Source organism: Callorhinus ursinus, unplaced genomic scaffold (assembly GCF_003265705.2).
Source record: "Callorhinus ursinus isolate GAN/ISIS: 27379988/994484 unplaced genomic scaffold, GSC_fseal_2.0 scaffold41, whole genome shotgun sequence".
NCBI lineage: Eukaryota > Metazoa > Chordata > Mammalia > Carnivora > Otariidae > Callorhinus > Callorhinus ursinus.
This window is the reverse complement of record NW_027397103.1, coordinates 8016645-8040737: the sequence shown is the minus strand read 5'-3', so window position 1 is coordinate 8040737 and position 24093 is coordinate 8016645. Positions and strand designations below refer to the sequence as shown.

The 24093-nt window shown below is 54.3% G+C and overlaps 1 protein-coding gene across 3 annotated transcripts; it reads right to left on the bottom strand.

Moving 5' to 3' along the window:
- Positions 1–169: 169 nt before the first annotated feature.
- SLC8B1 (solute carrier family 8 member B1) lies at positions 170–24093 on the bottom strand. Of its 3 annotated transcripts, XM_073881075.1 has the most exons (16): positions 23911–24092; positions 23391–23538; positions 21988–22225; positions 16475–16627; positions 16301–16353; positions 15856–16169; positions 15581–15748; positions 14567–14674; positions 13437–13490; positions 13051–13181; positions 10839–10980; positions 7486–7607; positions 5767–5920; positions 4966–5046; positions 3493–3560; positions 170–1336 (listed from the first exon to the last, which is right to left on the bottom strand). In XM_073881075.1, the coding sequence occupies exons 3-16, from the start codon at positions 22096–22098 to the stop codon at positions 1139–1141; spliced, it is 1857 nt and encodes a 618-aa protein (XP_073737176.1). In that variant the 5' UTR covers positions 22099–22225; positions 23391–23538; positions 23911–24092; the 3' UTR covers positions 170–1138. The 3 variants fall into 3 exon arrangements, with proteins under 3 accessions (XP_073737176.1, XP_073737177.1, XP_073737178.1); XM_073881076.1 differs by lacking the exon at positions 23391–23538 and having other exon boundaries at positions 23911–24093; XM_073881077.1 differs by lacking the exon at positions 3493–3560 and having other exon boundaries at positions 1199–1336; positions 4793–5046; positions 23911–24093.

Here is a 24093-nt window from a genome sequence, read left to right as displayed (position 1 = left end):
CACCAAGTGACATCCTATGGCTTCTGGCACCGCGGGGGGTTGAGGGGGAAAGGGGCGAGGTCCCATCGTGGTTGTTCCTGACCCCACCTCAGGCCCAAGCCTTTGGCCTTGGAACCAGCCCCTCCTCACCTGGCCCAGGTAAGGAAGAACTGGTAAAAGATGGGTGTGCTGCTTTCAGTACACGTGAAATATTTAATCATTTTTTTCACTGGGGGAAAAAATAAGTTGAATTGCTTTTCTGCAGCTGCTGACAGAAGGCAGTTGGGCAAACTGAACGGTTGCTCCTTGAAAAGGCAGGTCTGTAGCTGACAGCAGGAAGGCACTGGGGAGCACTCTCTCCGTCCTCCCTAGAGCTTCCGGGCATTGGAACCCCGGCCCTGGGCTCCCCCTGAGGGAGGACAGGGCACAGTCCAACTGATGCCTGTTTCACAGCTGGGGAAACCCGAGGTTCAGGGCACAGGGGAGTCAGCCAACAGCCAGCGGACAGTTCGAGAGGTAGAGGCCGGAGCTGTGCCGTCCAATATGGTGGCCATAATGGGGCCAGTGCCATACGCTGCTATTTTGGAGCCACTGAATAATACATATAATATAGGGCCTGTTTCTTTTGGCTTTTATTAACGTGGCGACTAGAAATTTCAAAATTCGGCATGTGTCTCACGTTTCATTTCTGTCGGACGGGACAGCTCTAGGACACAGCCCGGGATGGCCGGACGCCCACCATGTTCTGCCCGCCATCTGAGTCGCCCTGACACCCTAAGCCTGGGGTTGACAGCAGTCTGAGTGAGCACTCAGGAGAAGAAGCAGGAAGGCAGCAGGGCATGACTACAGGCCCTAGAACACTCTGTTGGTGTTTTGACACCGGCCGGAAGGCACTCAGCCTCTGAGAGGCTCCACGGATAATCCAAGGAAGTCTACCTTCTGTCTGCAGCTCTGTGCACAGCACAGCCGGGTCTCCGATTTCCCAGAAACAAGGCCTAGCTGTTCTCCCTGCACAGGTGGCAGCCAGGAACCTCCAGCAGAGGCAGCGGTCCCTGCCGCCCCCAGCCACCCCCTTCACAGCCACCCAGGCCAGACGTCCATCTCGCCGCCTGCAGTGACACCTCCTGGCCACCAGGTGGCCCTGGACACGTGGCGTCATTCACGCACTTTTCAAGTGAATCACCCCAAATTCCGTCAGCAGGGCCACCACGAGGAAGTTCACATAGAAGAGGAGCAGGCAGAAGCCGTAGACTTTGTTCAGCTGGAAGCACTGCAGTGGGACCGAGACCAGGGAGCAGACGAGGCTGAGGCCCAGGGCGCCCACCAAGACCCACACCAACAGTCCATCTGGCTCCAGCTGTGGGGGCAGTGGGGGGGGGGAGGGGGGAGAGGCCCGGTCACTGCAGCCACCAGTCACCCGCCCCTCGCTAGGGGCCAGGGCAGGACTTCTGGCCCCCTTGGCCACACCCCACCGTGAAGTTTCCTCCTTTGAGCACCCTAACTTGGGGTCATTTGTCGTGGCAGCCCTAGGACACTAATACAGGAGGTTACATACACACGTTACATGCAGATGCTGAAAACTTCTCAAGCCAGCCATACAGAAGAGTAAAAAGAAGTGAAATTGTCCTCTCCCCACCTCCCTTCCTTCCAGACTTAACGTTTGTCTAACCGCACACTGGGCAGTGTGCTGGGTGTGTTACCCACACCATCTAGCGTCTCATCTTCCCATCCGCCTGCGAGGGGAGCGCCATTACCCCCAGTGCACAGACGAGCAAACTAATGAGGGAGGGACAGAGCCCACATCGACGTCCAAGCTCTCAAGGATACCTTATCCTTCTTCCCCACACAGTGATGTGTATGCACACACACACACACACACACACACACCCCAGACCTGCACAGCAATTCTGAAACCAGAAATGGAATTGTGCAGTACGTAGCGTTTGAGAGCAACCTGTGTTTTCCACCCCACACAACCCACGGCCATCCTTCCCTGATGACCTTCCCTGATGCCCTGTGTCTTAATTTACAGCGGGAGCATTTCGTAAACTCAGTACAAAGGCAGCGGAATGCAGACACACATGCATGCATGCATGCACGCATGCTCCACAAAGAGCAAGAGAAAGTTAGAAAGAGAGCCAACCCTAAAGCCTCATTATCTGCAACTGCCTGGGAACTGATAATGAAAGCAACCTATGAAACCCATGAACAAAATTTGCAAATGGTGTTTACCTTTTAGAAAAGCAAACTTTCCTGGGTGCCTGGGTGGCTCAGTCGGTGAAGCACCCGACTCTTGACTCTGGACTTCAGGTCAGGTCAAGATCTCAGGGTTGTGAGATCGAGCCCCTGCTTAAGATCCTCTCTCTCCCTCTCCTTTTGCCCCTCCCCCCTCACAAAAAAAAAAAAAGGATCGTCTATTTAAAGAAAAGCAAAGCAAACTTTCCAAGCAGTAAGTAGCTATTTGCTTGTGGGCGTGGCCACTGCCAAAGGCTGGCCCCATGCCAGCTAATTATAAGCCAGCCACAAGTCCCACCATCGTCACCACTGTCACCATCGAGAGCTGAGAGAGAGTGGGTGACTGTTCCCATTAATACCGCCATCTTTCGGCCTCACAGGACCCCAAGTGCTCTTCCAAGTGGGGGAGGGAGCCTGCAAACCATCCCCCGAGGCCATGCCCCCCCTTCCCCATCCTCATCATAATCCTTCTCTTGTTTGGTCTCTGAATTCAGGTCCTTCAAAATAGAGATGCCCGATGCGCACCGCAGTGCAGTATTTGAGACTAGCAAAAGTTCCCCTAGGAATCCTGATTTCTTCTCTAGAAAATTTGGAGTATTTGGCCACGTGAGGCCCACCTGAGTCACCTACACGTTTCGGTTACCTTCCCGGCCCCGGCAAGTGTTGGGGTTTTCAACCTCTGTTAGAACAGGCTTTCTCAAGCGACCTACCTTCATCAGTCCCCAGGGAGCTTATTTTAAAATGCAGGTTTCCAGGTCCCACCCCTGCAATGCCTGGGAACGGAGGTCTCACGCACCCCCAGGAAATTCTTAGGCATCCTGGAAACGTGAGAACCTCCACTTGAGGTGTCTCAGAACCTTCTCCAAATCTGCCAGGCTCCCGCCTGCAGGGGCTTAGTCCCCCATCCTGGTCTACCCAGGAAGCTTGGGGGGTGACCATCAACCCCACTTCACAGGCAAGGAGACTGAGGCTCAGGGATGTCCTAACTCACCCACAGTCACACAGCAAGAGGCTTAAGTGATGGGGGACCATTACCTAAAGCCAGGGCCTTCCTGCCCCTTCCCTGAAGTGACATCCTAGTTACTCTATGAACTTGTTAGGAACACGTTTTTTCAACCCTCTACTCAAGATATTTTTAAAATGTTCTACAAATCAGGCTTGTCACAAATTCAGACAACGCCCCTCCCCAGCAAGCATGCGCCGCTGAGATGTGAGCGCTCTCCCACCGGGGGGGACCGCCTGAGAAGGGGCCGCGTACAGAAGTGTCTGGCCGCTCACCTTTACCTCCGCCACGTGGCTCCTGGAGATCTGAAGCAGGCAGCCCAGCCCCACTCCCACCAGCAGATCTGTGGCCCAGCTCAGGAAGTTTGCTGGAACAATGCCGCCCCCCACCCCAACTGCATGCCCGTCACCTTTCCTATGGTCTCTGCACCCCCACCCCCAAAACACCCTCTCTGAGGGGACCCTACCCAGTGTTAGCCCTTTTAGGAAGGTGAGTGTCTAGTGTGCATTCTGCACCCGATCTGTAAGCAAGGAATGAGGGGAGAGAAGTGCTTGGTACACGGCTAAGCACTTGACTTCCCTGTGGCTGGGCGAGGTGACCACCCACCGTCCCCTGGGGGGCTGGTGACGGAGCACAGGTCAAAGCCATCTCTAGGTGTTGTTCAGGGGACCCTGCTCCAGGCAAGGCTCTTTCCTTCCCACCCCAGCCTGAGGGATCAGGGGAGGCCACAGCCCAAAAGCCGGGAGCAGGTCTCGGTGGGTGCAAAGGGCCCCAGAAAGCCCTGTCCAGCTGGGGAGTGACACACAGCAGGCACGCCTCCCGGGCCCCGCCCATCCTGGCTGTGCTGTGCAGCCACCCCCGGCACTGGGCTCGGCCCGCGGGCCCTTTCGTGGTGGAGCCTGGGGACAGCTGCCCTCCAAGTGCTTGCAAATAATACGACTTTATTTCACAACCAACAGCATCTCCCCGTTGGTTGGGCACACAGCCTGTGCCAGGCGCTGCCCTGGGTGCTGTGCCCCATCTCAACCCATTCTGAATGCGCAGAGATGGCCGAGGTGCAGACAGTAAGATGTATGCAAAGCCCCGAGGTCCCACAGCAGGCACGTGGTGGCGCTGGAACTGGGAGCCAGGACCAGCTACTTTCGAAGCCCTTTCTTCTCCCAGCCCCAGGCTGCTTGCTTGTTACAAGTTACAACCTGCAGCCCCATCTGGCCCACTGTCCGCTTTTATAAATAAAGTTTTATTGGAACAGAGCCACGCCCATTCATTTCTGTAGTGCCTATGGCTGGTCTCACACTGTGACAGCAGAGTCAGGTAGTTGCCAAAGAGGTTGGTAAGGCACACAAAGGCTAAAATATTTACTCTCTGGCCCTTTCAGAAAAAGCTCGCCAACCCCTAACATCTTTGGACCATGACATCTGTAAGCAAGAGGAAGAGAATCTTCCATAGGGCACAGGAAAGCTCAGCATGGGGGCGACTACCGCCACCGCCCTAACAGTAATATCTGCCATCCACTGAGTGCTTGCCACGTGCCACGCATTTCTGTCACCTCATTCAGTCCTCAGAACGACCCACCTGAGGTTGGTCCTCTCAACATCCCCATTTTGCAGATGAGGAAGCTGAGGTCCCAGCAGCTGTGTCTCCTGCCCCAGGTGTTCCAGAAAGGGCCAGTCCCAGGAGTGGGGCATGGAGCACACCCATGGCCCTCGGAGCCCGTGCCACGGGGAAGGCAGTCCCACAAAGGATACTCAAGATGATGCCGCCGAAACAGGCTGAGAACGCCATCCGTGGGTAGCCCTGGCGGGCCAGTGTGAAATCTGAGAAGGCATCTGCATGGAAACAAGAGACCGCCTTGAATGGTGAGTGGCTCCCCCTGGTCCTCTTTGGTCATTCACTCCTTATTGCTACCCACAGTCATTCAGTCAACAAACACCAAGGAATGCCCATCTGGGCCTTGCACTAGCTAGCTGGGCATCCCACGCCCATGACACATCCCATGACACAATTCCCTCCTTGATTCTTTCTACCCCATTCTTTCCCACCCATGGGCAACTCTGGGGATGTGACATACCATTACTGCTAGCACGCATAGCACCTTTATGCAAATTCGGAAAAGGTGCCCAAAAGGTGAGTGGAAGGAGAGCTAGATTTCAGCCCCCCTGACTCCTTGTCTGGATGTTTTTGTGCAGTGCACAACTTAGCCAACCCTACTTGGCAGCTATAGTTACAGAAGGGTATACGTATGCATGTGTGAAGGCCTGCATATGTCACACAACCATGTACACATTCAGCATGGTTGGCTGCAATGGGCTCCATGTCCTGCCTGAACTCTGGGGAGCAGAGAGTGGGGAAGAGGCTGGGGCTTCTCTAGTCTCCTGGCCCAGGTACGATCCAGGCCACCTTATCCGGATGCCCAGTGATGGTCATTCCAAAACAAGAGTGGGCCTGAGCACATGCTGAGGGCAGGTGCCCTAGATGCCCCTGCTCACGTGCACTCTGGCAGTGACGTGGCTGCACTCATCCCGGAACCCCAGCCGACCCTGAGTCACCTCCAATGCTATTCCCCCAGGCCAGCAGCGTGAGCCCCAGGACAGTGTTGCTCAGCCGGAAGACCACTCCCAGGGACCGCAAGATGTTCACCACCTCCGTGGCCGCTGCGTTGATCCACAGGGCGCTGGTCAGGAAGCCCAGGAAAGCAAAGAGCTGGGGAGGGAATGGGTGTTGATGGGACCAAGGCCAGTCCCCAACAGGGATACGGTCCCCAACGGGGCCATGGTCTCAGTTCCTCATCTGCAAAATGGGATGATCACAGTACCCACCCCGGAGACTGTCATGAGCATAAATGAGTTAATAGATGCAGAGCAGTTAGTGCTTGGCACATAGCAAGTTCTCCCTAGTATTACTCTTTTGTCAGGAAAGAGTTCAAGAAGCTTCCTTCAGCTTCCAGGCTCAGGACCAAATGCTGTCCCATGATTCCAGAAAAAAGAAACTCCATGCCCATTAGCAGTGACTCCCCATCCCATGCAGCCTTCCTCCAGCCCCGGGCCTCCACTACTCTGCTTCTTGTCTGTATGGATTTGCCTGTTCGAGACACATCATTACAGAGCCTCACACCACACGTGGTCCTACACAACTGGTCTCTCTCGCTCGGCGCTGTGTCTTCGAGGGACATCCACGTAGGAGTATATGAGGTACTTCAAAACCCAGTAAAAACACTGGCTGAACACTATTTCTCTAAGTCATCAATTGCTTGAAAATTCGACCTGCTTTGGATTGACACACTCAAGTGTTTCTCAAAATAAAAGCTGTATTTTTTTATCAATAGTAAAAAAAAAATTAAACTTTTAAGTGCACTTTGAAAAGTACATTCTGAACAAACTGCCTAAAAATTCCTCAGCGTGCTGCAGGGTGGAGAGAATGGGAAAAAAAAAAAAACAAAACCCACATACATCAGACAATTCCATCCCTGGAACGTGGCTGGGAGACACGCAGGTGCTTCCCCGAGAGTGAGCAGGAGAGAGTCTGGTAATTGCTCAAAAAGTGAAACATAACGTCTGCCCCCGCAGCTTCACCCAGGAATGCACCCAAGAGAAATGAAAGCCTATTTCCAGACCCACGTGTTCACACAAACATCATAGCTGCGTTCCTTGTTAACATCCCCAAAGTAGGGACAACCCGTGCCCGCCGGTGATGAACAGATAAACAAAACGTGCCGTATCCATACCATGGATGTTCAGCCATCCCTAATCCCCGGCTGATGCATGGAACGACCTTGAAAACATGATGCAAACTCGCAAAAGACCACATATCGTAGGATCCCATTTCCGTGAGAAGTCCAAAACTTAGGCAACTCCACAGGCACAGGACGCAGACTGGTGGGGGCCGGGGGCTGGGGGGGGGTGCGGAGAAGGGAGGGAAGGAAGAAGACTGCTCCTGGGTGTAGGCCTTGAGATGCTGATAGGGGTACAACTCGGTGAGTGTAATAAAAACCACCGAATCCCACGCTTTAAATGGGCGAATTGTATGGTATGGGAATTACATCTCAATAAAATAAAGCTGTTACCAAAACAAACAAACGAACAAAAGCCCCAAAAAACAAAAGCAGAAAAACCTCGAAAAGGAACACAACTATCATCCAAAGTGGCTTTAAAGACCTGTCATTACGGAAAGTGATTCCTGGCCTATCTGCCCCAGGGGCACGAGCAGGACACCCTCCTGGGAGATTCCAGTGTCCCCTTGCCCCACCTGGGAGTGCTGGGGATTCTTACCCAGTGAAGCCTGGGGGGCTCGCTGTTGGATGTGGCAAAAAAGGTCACTGCAGCCACGGCTGTCCCTGCAATCACCACGATGACCCAGACGGGAACGAGGCCACCTATGTCATAGACGCCATCTGTGGAGGGGCAAGAAAGGGGCGTGGGACTCTCCACAGCTTCAGCTCGACCCCTGCTCCTGGAGGGCACAGCCCTTCCCCAGAATGAGTGGGAGGGCCTGGGGGAGGGACCCAGGGATAAAACTCACTTACACTCGATTGTTTGGACATACAATGTCCCCAGCACCGTCCCAGACACTTCAGGGGCACAGAGAAATTAAAGACAGAGCCCTCACCCTCAAGCTAGCCACATTGGAAAGAAGGCAGACAATGTGACAGACAGACTCTCCCCAGCCTTCTGCTAGGAGACCGGGATGGGAACGGCTGTCCTCGCCCATGCCCATGGCAGACATCACTAATCAACCATCATGCTGATGCTTCTTCCAACTGAGCTTCAAGGCAGCACCCTCCAGCCAGGCATTGCCAGTGGATGGGCATCACTCCACTAAATGAGCTGTACAGTCGAACCCAACCCTTACCCACTGGTCCTGGAGCCTAGCACCTGCCCTCTTGATAAGTCCACTCCACAAACCAACCCATTCGAAGTTATGAAAGTTCCAGGGGGCGCCTGGGTGGCTCAGTTGGTTAAGCATCCAACTCTTGATTTCAGCTCAGGTCATGATCTCACGGTCATGGGATCAAGTCCTGCGTGGGGCTCCCTGCTCAGCAGGGAGTCTGAGATTCTCTGGCTCCCTCTCCGTCTGCCCCTCACTCCCCCCACCCCCACTCTCTCTCTCTAAAATAATAAATAGGGACGCCTGGGCAGCTCAGTCGTTAAGCGTCTGCCTTCGGCTCAGGTCATGATCCCAGGGTCCTGGGATCGAGCCCCGCGTCGGGCTCCCTGCTCCACGGGAAGCCTGCTTCTCCCTCTCACACTCCCTCTGCTTGTGTTTCCTTTCTCGCTGTGTCTCTCCCTGTCAAATAAATAAATAAAATCTTTAAGAAATAAAAAAATAATAAAATAAAATAATAAATAAATAAATAAATCTCTTTTTTTTAGATTTTATTTATTTATTTGACATAGAGAGAGAACACAAGCAGGGTGAGCGGCAGGCAAGGGAGAGGGAGAAGCAGGCTCCCTGCTGAGCAGGGAGCCCGATGCGGGGCTCGATTCCAGGACCCTAGGACCATGACCTGAGCCGAAGTCAGATGCTTACCTGACTGAGCCACCCAGGCGCCCCTAAATAAATAAATCTTTAAAAAAAAAGTTATGAAAGTTCCAGGGGCTTCACATCAAAACATGAAAAGAGGGAAACCCTACAGGCAGACGGCACACTCTAGAATTTTCCACACACAACCCTTTCCACCACCAGGGAGTCAGTACTGGTCTCAAAGGCAATGGATGGTTTGGCTGCCCAGACACCTGCATCAAGACTTTCCTCTTGTTCTTCTTCAGTCTAGCTCATTGGCTCTCCAATGTCAGTCGGCATTTAAGAATTACACAAGGGAGCTGATACACAAAATCGTGTCCACAATACACTGTGCGTGAATCTCAGGAGGTAATTTTGACTGAACTTGGTTCTCACCGGTAGCTCCACCTTTGGAACCTGACACCTGAACGAGGGGGGACCCTTTCTCTGTGTTTGCCAGGTCTGTTCTGGGGGAATTTTAGGAGGTGGCTGGGGTGTGGGGTGGTCGGGAAGGGCTTCTTTGAGTGCTGAGGATGTATGATGAGGCATAAGCAGACAGGGGGTACAAGGGCCACAGGGGGAGAGGGGAGAGCTGGGTGGGAAGGAACCAAGCAGGTGGATGCCAGCAAGAGCAGAAGAGACCAGGGAACGCGGCTGCCTTACGGATGGCCAGGGTGGTATGGACTTGGACCAACAGGTACTGGGGAGCCATGGAGGTCTTTGAGTGGAGGAGTGACCACAACATAGGAAAGGCAGCACTTTAGTAAGATGGCTCTGGGGTTGTCTGAGAGGGAGGAGGCTGGGAGGCTCTACTGGCAGACAAGACACCCCCTCCCACAGGGAGCCAAGTCCAGGCCTCAGCCTGGAAGGGGGTCATAAATGCTTTCGCCTGAACCAGTATCTCCCCAGTGTGGACCTGCTATCACCGGATAGTGCTGGTATGTGGACAAGACACTACCATGCCAGAGTCACATCTCAAGTGAGCGATTTCTCCTCCGGAGAGAGTCTCCATGGTGTGAATAGGTCGGTAACGTCTCTAACCCCTGCTACACGCCCTATGGAACAGAACCTCTAGGCTCAGAGGCTTTATGTTTATTGTCTTTCTCTTTGCAGTTACCTTGAACTTACTGGCAGTGAAGCCAGTTTCCTATCGGTGCAGGTGATATTGTTTCCTTTTCAATAACTTTAAATTTAAAAACAGCTGATTCAAGAGAAAGGTCAAATGGCATAGTATACAATGGGAGAAAAATCAAGAAGCTGGCTCGTGAATGACTGATGCTTGGGGTCCACTCTTTTAAGAAGCCCCAGAGATGAAAGCGAGTCCCTGGCAGTGCCCTGGCCCGGGAGGCTCAACAGGGAACAGAAGACTGACGAACCAGACAGCTGGTACCCCTAAAGGCCGCCCTTCTCAGCTCTGGGGTCACACCGAGCCCTGGTAGGCTCTTGCACAGTGTCCCCCCCCCCGGCCCCATAAATCCGGGAGGGGACCCACAGGGAATTTGCTGACCCTGTTAGAGCAAAAAAATGCCTCGCCCAGCCATGCATTTGCCCCCAGCGCCCTACCTCCTCCGCCTCCAGGTGATGCCCAGGGAACAGAGAGGCACGGGCAGCAAGAGATACTAAAGGCAGACAACAGGAAGAAATGCCTGGGCATTTCTGGAGCCAGAGCAGGTCAGAAAGGGCAAGGACAGCCTGGAGCGGACAGAGAAAACTCCAATTCCCCAGCCGGGTCCCCCAAGAGGCAAGGGAGGGGAGGGGACGGTCCTGCTGCGTACCACGGGCACCCCCCACCGGGGAAACGCCCTTCTCAGCGCCAGCCAGTTCTGCCTTCCGGAGCGCTGGACCTGGATTCTCATGTGAAATCTCCAAATGTTTTAACGCAGGCAAATGAGCAAAGGGCTGGACCTGGTCCGAGGGCCACCAGTTTGCAGCCACCATCTGTGGCCGGCAGTACTGCACCAGCTGAGTGTGGGACGCTGGTGTCCCTTTACTGTGTGCTGGATGCCTGGGATTCCGATGCTAGGGCCCCCCGTGGTGCGATTGAGAAGAAAACTCTGGAATGTCGGGGGGGGGGGGGGGACAGGGAAGGGAGGGGGGCTGGCCTGGGGGAGGGGACACTCACAGGCCCCCGACTGCAGGGTCAGGATCAAGACCAGCGGGCTGATGACCAGGTGCAGGCAGTTGAGGGGCCGTTTCCAGTTCCCGTCCTCCTTGTCGGGGTCCACGACGGGGACGGTGAGCAGCATCAGGAACTCCACGGGCAGCTGCCAAGGGTGCCAAGGCAGGAGGGTGTCACCAGGGAGGCCTGCGTCTGGGCTGGCCGCACCCTGGGCAAGGTTACGCCAGAACGCGGCCATCGTGGCCGAGGCCCGGCAGGCCCAGTGTCCACAGCAGTCTCCTGCAGCTACTGGCGCACCAGCCCAAACCAAGTGCCTTTGGGTAACACAGATCCTTCCCCTTTACGGCTCTGGGGCACGGGGTCCCAAAACCGAGGTATCGGCGGGGCCACGTGCATCCCTCGGCTTGTGGCCCCCGGTCACTCCCTGCTGTGCTTCTGTGATCACATCTCCTCAGACTCTGCCCACCCCCCAACCCCAGACCCCCTCACATTCCCTATAAGGACCCTCGTGATGACATCAGGCCCACCTGGATAACCCAGGAGACTCTCTACCTCTCCAGACCCTTCATCACACCTGCAATCCCTTTTGCCAGGAAGGTAACAGAGTCACATTTCCGGGGACCGGGACCTGGACATCTTTGGGGGGCCGTGACTCAGCTGACCGTGGCACCTCATCCACTAATCCTAACCACGGCCCCATGCGTAGGAACTATTCTTTTTCTCACCTTCGGGAAAAAGAGACTGAGGTTCAGAGAGGTTAAGGAAGTTCTCCGAAGACGCGCAGAAGGGTGTGTGACCTGGGATCCAGGACCAGCTCCAACGGACTCCACACCTTGCGCTTTCAGTCAATAACTAAATTAATAATCACATGTACGGAGTGCTCACGACATGCAAACCGCAGAGACATCACAGATTTGGTTCCAAACCACCTCAGTAAAGTGCATGTCGCAATAAAGCGAGTCAAAAGAATTTTTTGGTTTCCCGGTGGATAGAAAAGTTATGTTTACACTACACTGTCTGTTAAGAGTGCTGTAGCATGGTATCTCAAAAAATGTACTACCTTAATTAAAAAATACTTCATGGGCGCCTGGATGGCTCAGTTGGTTAAATGACTGCCTTTGGCTCAGGTCATGATCCCAGGGTCCTGGGATCGAGCCCCGCATCAGACTACCTGCTCGACGGGGGGCCTGTTCCTCCCTCTCCCACTGCTTGTGCTATCCTGCTTTCTCTCTGCCAAATAAATAAATAAAATCTTTTTAAAAAAAAACTTCATTGCTAAAAAATGCTAACCAGCCCCTGAGCTCCCAACAAGCTGTAATCACTGCTCCCAGATCACCACGATCCATGGAGTAGTGGTGCAAAGTTTGAAATGTTGCAAGAAATTCCAGCATGGGACACAGGGGCACGAAATCAGCAAATGCTTTTGGAAAAGACCTGCTAAGCGCGGGGGTTGCCACAGACCCGCAGTTTGCAAGAGGCTCAGTGTCTGCGAGGCTTGGTAAAGCCAAGTGCAATGAAATGAAGCACATGCCCGTTTGGCACCGTACTCAGCCCTTCACGGAGTAGTTTTTACGAAACTGTCCCAATTTAATAAACTATGATAGGCCTGATACCGTTCATAATTCTTCAATCCCTTCCTGGAACAGAACTAAATGCCCATGTCCTTTGTCAAGTGATTAGAGGCTGCAGAATACACTTTCCTGCCCCCCTGATGTTGAACGTGGCCACAGGACAAGCTTCGGCCAATGGGTGCTTGGTGAATGTGATAGGAGTAGAGGCTTAAAACAGCGTGCAAAGTTTGTCTTGGCCTCTTGTGCCAAGACAAGAGCATACCCCCCAAGGACCCAGTGGCCCCCAGATCTAATCCTCAGGAGACTTTCGCCCAGGGAAACAACAAATGGTCAGAACAACCGGATCGAGCTCCCCTTGACCACTCCCTCATCTGAGCCCCAGAGCCCCCCTCACCAAGTCAGGAGGGGCTCCCTCCCATCTCTCTCTGTCCCAGATGCAATCCTTCCTCCATGGGGGGGGGCAGGTCAGGCCATCAGCCAGACTCTATGACTCGGTTTCCCCATCAAGTCCCACGTAATCTATTCTGAGAGGGTCTCAGCAAGACCCCAGCCCCTCCTCTCTCATTGAGCTGGAGAAGGTTGACTGGCCACTGTCCTGTGTTGTCACGGAGCCGGGAGCCCGGCTCCAGGGTCCCCCCTCCTACCTTGACCACCTTGAGGGCCCTCCAACACACTGACTTGCTCCTCCACTTCCTGTAATCCAGGGGGTTGAGGGCCCGGGCCAGGATCTGAACTGTGGTCTCCTGGTAGAAAAGCAGCGGGCGGTACTCTTCGCCTGGGTGTACGAGGCAGGAAGGGGCAGGTATCTGTGGCTGGCTCAGCCCTCAGAAGACCCTCTCCACTCCCCCTGGTCCTCCCAACCCTCAGGAAGAAGGAAAAGCCCAGGGCCTGGCTCAGCCGTCATGCAGTGAGAGGTGGGGCTGTTTCGGAGCCTCCTTCCTGGGGCCTTGATGGCCCCATCTCCCCACCTCTGTCACCCCCAGCCCTGCCCTGGTACCCCACCCCCGCTGGGCACAGAGTCCGGACTCACTGTAGTCATAGCTGTTGGAAGACACGGGCTCCTCTTCAGAATCTGAGAGCATTTCTGTAGGAGAGAGGGGTGTTTCACACGAGCCAGCTAGGGAGCCCAGACCCCCCCCCCTCCCCCGGCACTGTTCCAGAGTAGGACACCTCCGGGACAGGGCCGTTGCCAGGGTACAAGTGTCTAGGCCATCTGGACCTTGGATTTCTCAGCATTCTTACCGAGTGAGAAAGTCTAACTCAAAAAAAATCTTCAAATATAATGACGTAGCTATAAAGTCAAATTTAATAAGGGCGTTTGAAGACGTAACTCAAACATTTGCTAACTTCGATTTTGTACTTTTCAGAATTTGGAACCCATGATATTTTTCTTTTTCAGTCTGACCCTTTTTTTGGAAGTCCTCAGGAATGCTACAGCCTGAGCCCAGTAAAGAGGGGCCTAAAAGGAAAATGGTCTTCCTCATTGCTAGCCCTCGTCCTGCTACAGGTGCCCTTCGGCTCCCCTCCAGGCCTCAGTCCCCCTTTTGCTCCAGCCTGATGTGGCTGTGATGGGTCTAGAAGACAGCACAAGGGTGATGTGTGCTGAACTCTGAAGGCTCAGTTGACAGAGAGGGAGGAGAGGAGAAATCATGGCAGACTTCCTGTAGGGCGAGTCACCGGCACCTGTGTGTTGTTCATGGGGATGGGTATATGTATATGTACGTACGTGTGTTGCGTATGTATTTGTATATGTGTATATTTGTACGACTGTGTGTTGTGCAGGTGTTGTGTGCACACGTGGATTTGTGTATGTATGTGTGTTTGTGTGTGCACATATTGGTGTATAGGGAAGCATCTGGGTTCGAAGCCGAGGGCAGTGGGGAGCATTACTGGAGGTAAGCAGTGACAGCCCTGAGACAGATGTTGCCCTGGAGAGAGCACAGAGGAGGAAGAGCCCGTGAAACCAGACAAGCAGCTGATGAGGCCTCTCACCGGCACAGCCGAAGTGTGCACGTGGGACCTTGGCACAGAACAAGTGGGAAAAGTACGAAGAAGAGATGGACGGTGACGTTGGCCTCCAGAGATGTAAGGCAGTCGTGAAGGGTGCAGAGGGTGCGAGGCCCCGCTGGCCTCGCTTGGGAGCTCAATTCAGACCCTTACCTGGAGTGCCTGGCATGGAGTAGACCAGGGATCTCTTCCGCTGCCATCGGTAGATCCAGGTGCAGAGAACCACGGTGACCACATAGAACACATACAAACCTAGGTAAGCTGCAGACAAGGGCACAGGCCATCACCAAGTGGCATCCTGGCCATAGCCCCAGAAAGTGCTGCCCGTTCTCCTGCTGGTGCCTACTGGTGGTGGTCTGCGTTAGCCTAGCCCAGCACCAGTAGGGAAAATGGCCATTTCCTAGAGCCCACACCGCACCACCCTGCTTTCCCTTGGCCCATCTTCCCTTCCTGCCCTCCACAATCGGGCAATCAAAGAGGTAACGCCTGGCACGGACAGTGGCCTCCAGGACCCGATTCAAGTGCGAAGGGCTGGTGTCCTGCTCTGCGCCCTGGGAAGCTGAGCCCCGCAGACTGCAGCCCCCGAGCTCTGGCGGCACTGGGTTTGGTGAAAAGGGGCCTGAAGACAAATCAGAAGGCAGCAAGACAGAGTCTGCGGTGCTTTTCCAGACCCCCTCCCTGGTGTGGTGCCCTGTTTCTGGCAGGACCTGTGACCCTCTGGGACTGTTGCCTGTGCTTGGTGGCACCTGGTCCAGGCCTCCAGTCCTCGCTGGGGTCCAGCCCCATCCCCTTGCCTCTCAGGGGCTCCTGCGGTTGCTGATCCCTGGATGTCTCTGCATCTCAGTGTCCCTTGTGGGTCTCCAGAACCCTCTGTGAACTGTGCCTCTGTCCACGTCCCTTGAACCACGAGTGGGGTGTGTGTGCCGCAGGGACGCTGGGGGCACAGTCGGCAACCTGGCTATACTGCTTGTTAAAATGGGACACTGAGAAAACCCAGAAATCCAGAACATCCCCCCAGGCTCCCCCCGCTGCCCCCTTTGGTTATCTGAACCATAGGTTCCCTTTTTTGGCTCAAGCCAGCTTGAGGAGGGTTTCCTTCCTCAAAAGTGGGGCCACCTACTTGTGTCCCCTGGTGCCTCCCACCCGCCCAGCCCTGCGGCTGCTCACCCAGGGCCCATGCCAGTGTGACCCTGCCAAGGTAGAGTGTGGTGAAGGCCAGGTACACGGCCACCATGTAGAAAACAATGTCTCTGAGAAAGGGCCTGGAGGCGGCCGTGAAGGGGCGCAAGATGGTGATGCCACCGGCCACCGCGGTGGTAACCAGCACACCCGCACCTGGAGGAGAAGACGCGGAGCTCAGCCCGCCCCGCCCCCCCCCCCCCCCCCCCCCCCCCCCCCCCCCGCCCCCCCCCCCCCCCCCGGCTGCCCCGGGCCGCTCTTACCAAACAGCGCCCCGAAGGCCAGGCCGGCTGTGCGCGGATCCGAGAAAGCCACCAGGGCGCTGAAGATATCGGGCGCGCCATTCCCGAAGGCCAGGAAGGTGACGCCATGGGGGGGAGAGCACGTCAAGGGGACACAGAGCAGGGGCCCCAGCCTGTCCAGACCTGCCCCAGGGCCGTGAGCCGCCACGTGGTCTCCCAGCCTCCCCTCTAAGGCCCCTCCCACCCTCCGGGGTGCAGGCCCTGGACAAAAGGATACTGCCACGTTGTGGGAGAGCTTGAGCACGGTGGAAATGGCTGACAAGTTAGGGCAGAAACTAGGGAGGAAAAGCAAACAGGGTGTGCCTTCACGCCATCCTCTCTCCAAACACGGGGTCACCCCAATGTCAACCTCCCAGGGACTCCATTCCCATCTATAAGCTGGATGGGAGCCCAAGGCCACACTCACAACTTCGCCGCTGTGACTCCCAGAATCAGAAACAGGTAGAGTAGCCAGAAAGCCTGGGAGAGGGGTGCGGGGGGTGGGGGGGTGGGGGGAGGGAAGGGAGCGTCAAGTCCAGCCTGGGCCACCAGCCCCGCTCACCAACGCCCCCCTGCCCCCCACCCTGGGGCAGGGCCTCACATAGAGGGTGATGGCCAGAGGGAGGAGGTTAGGGGGGAAGTGGCAGAAGATGCCCTCGAGGTAGTTCAGGTAACCCCCTTGGCTGTGGCAGTCAGGGGTGGTCCGGATGAAGTCACAGCGGTCAGAGACGTTCAGGCCACACACCTCACGACACTGCAGGAAGGGAGGGAGGGGGGCGTCAGGGGTCGACACCCTGAGGGCAGCTGGACCAGGACCATCTAAGTAGCTGAAGATGCCCTCCTTCAGCCCAACCCCTAAGCCCCTCACACCCTCCAAGTGCCAACCCCAAGCTTTACTCTTCTTTTTTTTTTTTTTTTAAAGATTTTATTTATTTGACAGAGAGAGACACAGTGAGAGAGGGAACACAAGCAGGGGGAGTGGGAGAGGGAGAAGCAGGCTTCCCACCGAGCAGGGAGCCCGACGCGGGGCTCGATCCCAGGCCCCTGAGATCATGACCTGAGCCCAAGGCAGACGCTCAACGACTGAGCCACCCAGGTGCCCTTTACTCTTCTTGAATAGACTTGTTTACACGAGTAATTCATGAATTTGCTTCTCTTCCCTACCTTCCACAATCCCACCTTTCTCCGAAGTGCCCCCCACGATCAGTTTCCAGAGTCCCCTTACGGGCATAATGACCTTGTATGTCCATCCTATTATACAGCTACTTTTGTTTTACGGAAACAGATCCATCTTAAATCTCTTGTTTCTATAATTTGCTTTTACCACTTCACGTATATGCCACCTATTAATATACTGGTACACAGAATGATGAAGGTGATCAAAGTGAAAGCGCGCTGAGTAATTTCCATATGCCGGGCACAGGGCTAGGAGCTTAAAACGTATCTCAATTAATCTGTCCCACAGTCTTGCAAGGAAGACCCTATTATCATGCCCCATATACAGATAAGGAGACTAAAGCAGTGTCCTGGGGTCCACTCAGTGGTAGACAGGGTTGGAATTGAGGTTCTAGAACCTTGTCTTTAGCCATCACACTCCCTGTGGACTCCCTGTAGAGTCTGTAACATGAGTGTAGTATTTCATGCTCTGAATGATATGGGGGGAGGGTGGCAGGTGGTGGTAATATTTCCCCACTGGCGGGCAAATGGCTGTGTCTGATTTTTCAGTATAGCCAGCAATAAACATCCTTGCACATGACTCTCCGAGTACATATGAGAATATTTTGAAAGAGAGAATTCTAGAAGTAAAAGTGCTGAGTCAGAGTGCATCCTAGTCTGGGTCCCTCCAGAAGCAACGCGGAGACACGGATTTATGAGTGAATAAGTACGTATTTGGGAAGTGTATAGAATGTAACCACCACAACGGGGAAGCAGGAGAAGGAAGGAAAAGAAACCAGCGCGGCTGGGCTGGGACTGCCCACCTTGGGCTAGTAATCCCAGGAGCAAGGGAGCCGCGGTATTTACACACCAACTCCAATCGGCCATCAGGTGAGGATGCTGGGGGTGGGGGTGCGGGGGTTGTAGGCAAGTGCTTCCTGCCCACTGTGCTTATGGGGGAAAAGATGCCGGCCACTAGAAGTCAACAGAAGCCCACCAAAGTGGTAGTGTGCAAAGGATATGGTCAGCGCCCTGACAGCGCCCCTTACAGAGGGACAAATATCTTAGACATTCTATGGGTTTTGCCAAAATATGCTCCCCCAAGCTTTACTTATACACATGGGCACCAGCACCGGCAAATGGGATTCCCCACCTGCACCTGCCACCAAGCCTTTTCCAGGCTGATGTGGTAGGAATCTTCTTGCTGTTCAATTCCCAGTCCCTGATTACTTCTCAGTGCCCTTCTCAAGGCCATTTGTATTCCTTCTTTGAACTGCCAGTTTTTTTCAGTTGCAATGTTTGCTGCTTCTTACTGACTTGTGGAAGCGCTCTATGTAGTGGGTATTTGCCCTTTGTCACGTCATGCATTTGCTCAGTCATTGTCCTCTGCTTGGAATGTCCCTCCTCCTTCTCAAACTTTCTGTTAAAAGCTTTGTAAATACCCACTCCCACCCATTAGGATAGCTACTGCACAAAGCAAATAAAGCCAGAAACTAGCAAGTACGGGGCTGGGATGGGGGGGGATTCGGAGCCCTCGTGCACTGTTGGTGGGAATGTGAAATGGTGCAGAGCCTTGCAAAACAGCGTGGTAGTTCCCGAAAAATCAAAAAGAGAGTTAGTCACCAGGACAGGGATGTAACGCACTGCACGGTGACCAGGGAGCGCTGCTGTCTGGCAAGTAGGAAAGCCGTTAGAACATCACGAGGGAAAAAAAACATTTTTCCTTTCTTTTTAAAAATGTATCCAATAGGAGAGATGTGAACTAGGCTTATTGTCAGCATTTCACAATAGATGTACGTTAAGACGTTATGCCGTACACCTTACACTTAGCGCAGCGCTGGACATCAACTCTGTCTCAATAAAAGGGGAAAAACATAGAATCACCCTATGATCCGGTAAATCCGCTTCTGGGTTTATACCAAAAAGAACGGAAAGCCAGGTCGCAGAGAGAAGACGTGCACACCCGTGTTCACGGTGGCACTATTCACGACAGTCAGAAGGGCTAGAAGCAACTCAAGTGTCCCTGACGGATGCATGGATGAACCAGAGGTGGCAGATCCAGACCGCAGACCAACGTTCAGCCTTCGGAGGGAAGGGAGTTCTGACACACACTACACCATGGGAGAACCTTCTGGGGCGCCATAACAGAGAGCATCATGCTCGGTAGTCAGCGAGTCACCAAAAGACAAACACCCACTAACCCTACTTACAGGAGGTACCTGGACTAGTCAAATCCACAGAGGAGACAGAAAGCAGAAAGCAGCGGCTCAGGGAGGAGGAGATGGGGAGTTCTTCTTTATTGGGGACGGGGTCTCAGTTTTGCCAGGTGGGAAAGTTCTGGAGGTGGATGGTGGTGACAGCTATGACCGCACGAACATGCTAAGGCACCGAACGGCACACTGAGAAATGGTTCACAGTGGGAGAATTCTAGGTTATGTTGGTGCATTTTAGGTTATGTATATTTCACCCTAATTTCAAAGAAACAACTTTGTCAGATTGCGGCTCCACGATCCTTCAGCCCTCTCTGAACTCCCACCAACACCAGGCGGCAGGTGAGATTTCTGGATTCTGAGCCCCCTGGCCATTGTCCCAACCCTGCTCACTGGCTCTCTGCAGATGCAACGTGGAGCCCGCTGTACTTAAGGCACCTGCCGTCCCTTCCACCCAATACCCCACTCCTTCTTTGTCCCTGTGAATCCACCACATTCATAGTTCCCCAGATGCTTCCTCCAGGAAGGGTTCCCTAACAGCCTCCAGCCTACGGTGGATCCCCCAGGTATAGACTCTCATCATCCAGGTCCTCTCCTTCCAAGCACTTACGTGTTTTGAAATCCCCAGTTATTTGTAGGATCACAGATTTGTTTCGTGTCTACCTCTCCCACCAAAGTCTTGCACGGTGCCTGGCACACAGTAGGTCCTCATAACTGTTTTGCCACACACTGTGCTGGACACCATCCTCACTCAGTCTTCATGACAGACCCAGGAGGTTGGTACGATTCTTTCCACTTAACAGATTAGAAAACTGAGGCATAGAGAGGCAAAGTGACTTCCCCAAGGGCACACAGCCCACCCTTGCTAGGTGGTTTCCGACTCAGCTCTGCCTGAAAGTTACCAGCTGAAGCTCCTGGGGAAACAGCCCAACTGGGCAGGGGTAGTCCCTTGTCCTGCCTGCCCTCCCTCCCTCCTCACCGTCCTCAGGGTCAGCCAGGGAGGATGCAGGGAGACGCTCCCACCCCAGCTTGTCTCCATTCCCTGGCAGCAGAGTGAGCCAGCAAATCAGGTCCCCCAAATCTGCCTCCAGCCCCCGAATCAGCCCCCATCCCGAGGGGGTCATGCCCTCCCCCAAAGCCCACCAGCACCTGCCCCCAGCTCTCTGCCCTGGGGTGGCAGAGTCATAGTGGCCCTGCTCTGAGTCTGGGGTGGATGACTCTTCACCTCCTCCCCACTCCTTTCTCGTCCTCTTTCCTGAGTCACTTGGCCCTCTCCTGGCTCTGGCCAGCTTCTCCTCCCTAAACCTTAGCACCCCTATCTATAGCGCCGAGACGTTTATGCCCATCTCGGGAGGTTTAGGGGAGAATCTGTTGAGCTTGACACAGGGCTGGCCTGAGTGCTCAGTAACTCAGAGATTCTCTGGCACAAGCCACAGATTACCGAGATTTTCCTACCCCCAGGGAGCATGCCCCTCCTTGGAGGGGCAGCAGTGAATTTTATAACCACAGTAACCATAAACCACTTTCCCTTCTGTAAAATGGGTGTAATTACCCATTCAGCCTCAGAAGATGGGCATGAAGGTACTCTGCAGCCCCACAAAGTTGGCGTGGGCACTAAACACTCTCAGCCCTTCAGTTCAAGAGGGAGGAGTTTGTTATTCCATTCTCCTGGGAATGGGGAAGGGCGAGAACTCCAGCCTCCTGCAGGTGGGACTCCAGAGGGTCACTGTGAGCAGTCCCCTGCCTTCAGTCTTTAACTTGGGATGCACTGTCACCTCTCCTCTGCTTACAGACATCAGGATGGCATGCTTCAAGTTCCCGCAGCCTGTCTTAATGGCCTACGGGAAGAAGACTTCTTGCCTCTCACCAAAGTGTCCCCATTTCTCCTCCCTCCAAACATCCACATCAACAGCACCACTATCCCCCCGGAAATCCCCTTTCTTCCACCACTATGCCCTTCCTTCTAATCCATCAGTACGTCCCGCTCATTGTGCCCCCAACATTTATCTCAAACCCCTCCATTCCTTTCCTATCCTCCACAACCACCACCACTCACCTGGATAGCTACAAAAGCCCCCCACTGATCTCCCTGCTGCCGCCCTCACTCTTCTCAATCCATTCTCCCCAGGGAAGCCAGAGAGCTCCTTTGAAGACATAAATCAGACTTTGACATCCCTCTGCCTGAAACTCTCCATGGGCTCCCAACTACTGTAAACAAATATCATCTCCTAGCCTCAGCCTATAAGGCCTTTTGTAATCTGGCCACCACTACCTCTCCATCCTCATCTCTTAATATTCTCCCCCTCACTCACCCTGGTCCAGCCATTCTGGCCCCCTCACTGCTCCGGGAACATACTAAGCTTGTTGTTGCCTCAGGGCCTTTGTGCTTGCTGTTCTCTGCCTGGAATGTTCTTTTCCCAGATTTTTCCAGATGCCTTTATAAGTGACTTACTTTTTCCATTCAGGGCTTGGCTCAGAGGTCACTTCCTCACAGAAGCCCACTCTGAAGTATTCGGAAATACACCCTCCCCATCACCTGAAGAGGTTATTTGCAAAACACTTAACATCTTACCGCCTGAAATTTACATGTTTGCTCCATGATCTGTCCTCCCAGAAGACTGTTAGCTCCCCGAGGGCAGGAATTTTTGTCTATATTGTTCCCTGGTATACCCCAGGGTTCAGCTCAGTGCCTGGCACATAGTAGATGCTCAGTAAATATCTGTGGATTAGATGAATGCCAGCTTCCTACCTGGATGCTCCCGTCTTCCATGGGGGTCTGGTTCACACCTAAGGCTGAAAACTGGGGGCCAGTGTGGGCCCCTGTAAATGGGCCCCTGGCCCCGGACACCGTCTCCACCATCAGCAGCTCCACACGGAACCAACTCAGCACTGGGTGCAGGTACAGCTGACCCCGCGGAGCCTGGCCCTCACTCTCTGCTCCCCCTTCGGCACTGTTTCACTTCCAAACAGCTGGTCACTCCAGTGGCCTGCAGAGAGTGAGGTGAGAAGGAGGGACAGTGTCACCAAAGAGCCTAGGCCCCAGCAGGAAGGGACTGAAAACTTTTTCAGTTGAGGAACTGCCCTCCCTGCTAACCCCACCAAAGGAAAACAAATGTAGAAACCCATTCTGGATGGAAGCTCTTTGGTGGGCCCCAGGGTCCCCGCTCATTCAGCATGCAGGTTAGTTAATGCCCTTCTTCCTAGGTACCCCCGATAGTGTCTCCATGGAGATGCAGGCCTCTCCCACCCACACCCAGCCCCTAGCCCGAGACTGGAATTATCAGGGCTGGAAGGAGGAATCCCAGGACTCCAGAGGAGATTTCAGCTGGGGGGGGGGGGGCAGCTGGGGAAAATCAATACAGAAGGGGGCAGTGGGGGGGACTTGGCAAGCCCTCAGAACAACAAAAACATACTTCTGGGAGTGGACGTGGCCTTTGGGCCACCAATTTGAGACAACTAAGCAATGCTGTTCTATGTCTTCCAGTGAGCTAAGCACTTACCACAGATGACCTCATTTAATTCCCGCAACTGGCCAAGGGGAGGTACTTTTAATATTTCCATTTTACAGATGAGCAAACCCGGGCACAGAGCCAGGTCTGTGTCCTCACTCAGCCACTGTGCCTCACCTCTCTTCTCCAGTCCTCAGGACAACCATGGAGATGTCACTGTCCCTGCCTGTCTTACAGAGGCGGGAGCTGGGCTCAGAGCAGTTCCCTAACCAGCCCGAAGTCACAAGGCAAGGTCACAAAGCCAACCACAGCTTCTCCGATGGGGAAATCAAGGCCCAGAGGGAAGTGAATTGCTCAAAATCACACAGCATGTTAGCAGCAGAGCTGAGCTGGATTCTAGCATCTGCCTTTTACCTCAACACCAGGGCAAACCCAGCTTCAATCCTTCCAAAGAAATCAAACTGGGAAAAAAACCCAAGTCTGGCACACGAATTTCCTTCTTTTGGCTCTGCGCCCGTTGTAGATGAGCATGTTTTGTTTTTGCCATCAACAGAAACAAAGTCCAGAAAACGTTACTTTTTTTTTGTAATTCTTTGCATAGATATTTCTCAATGACCTGACAGGGCAGGAGTGGGGAGGAGGCTCCAGAGGAGAGAAGGGGAAAGGGGTGCAGAAAAGGCCTGTCCCAGCTCCCTTTTCTCACCTGTTAACTTTCCCCTCTCCTGTTGTTTCCTGGAACTTGGCACGGATTTGGAACCAGGCACTCCGGCTTTCCAATTCAGTCACAGCCACTTAGGAGCTGTGCGGCCTCGGGGAGGTCACTTCACCTCTCCGAGCTTCTGATTCCGCATCTGCAAAATGGAGACAAATGCTGGCCCACTGGGGCATACAATAAGAGCTCAATAAATGCCTGCATCTCTGGTGTGCCTCCTCTCTATTGGCTGCCTGTTTCTTGTAGTCATTCACAAGGGAGCCTTTATTGAGCACCTTCTGGGCGCCTGTCTGGAGCCCTACGCGCAGAAGACTCGCAGTCCTGATAGGAAGCGGCGGGCATAGGAAGTTGGGGCTGCAACCCCATCTGCGGCTGCACTTTCTAGGTACGACACCCCGGGGAACGGGAAACGTCAACGCGCTGTTTCCCAATCCTTGACGGATGTTGAGAAGTTGAAGTCCGGGTGCCCGCCCTCAGGCGGCGCCGGGGCGGACGAGGAGGCTCCCCTTACCTCCAGCCGGGCCTCGGACCCGCCAACTCCGAATCTCGACCCCGCCGGGCCTAGCGGCCTTCCCGGTCCCCTGCCGCCAGCCCGTACTGCCCGAACTTCCCCCCAGCCCGCCACCGCCGATCCGGGGGCCCAGCGGGTGGCAGAGTCCAGGGCACTTCGCAGGCTCTGCCCGGGCGGGTCCCG

Excerpts from the sequence above, each read along its gene's own strand:
- SLC8B1 (XM_073881076.1), bottom strand. The coding sequence starts at position 22,098 with ATGGTGGAGACGGTGTCCGGGGCCAGGGGCCCATTTACAGGGGCCCAC. Across the intron at positions 16,354-16,474 it reads CTCTGGCCATCACCCTCTAT|GCTTTCTGGCTACTCTACCT; the intron begins GTGAGGCCCTGC and ends CCCCTCTCCCAG. Across the intron at positions 14,675-15,580 it reads CACACTGGCATGGGCCCTGG|CTTACCTAGGTTTGTATGTG; the intron begins GTGAGCAGCCGC and ends CCTTGTCTGCAG.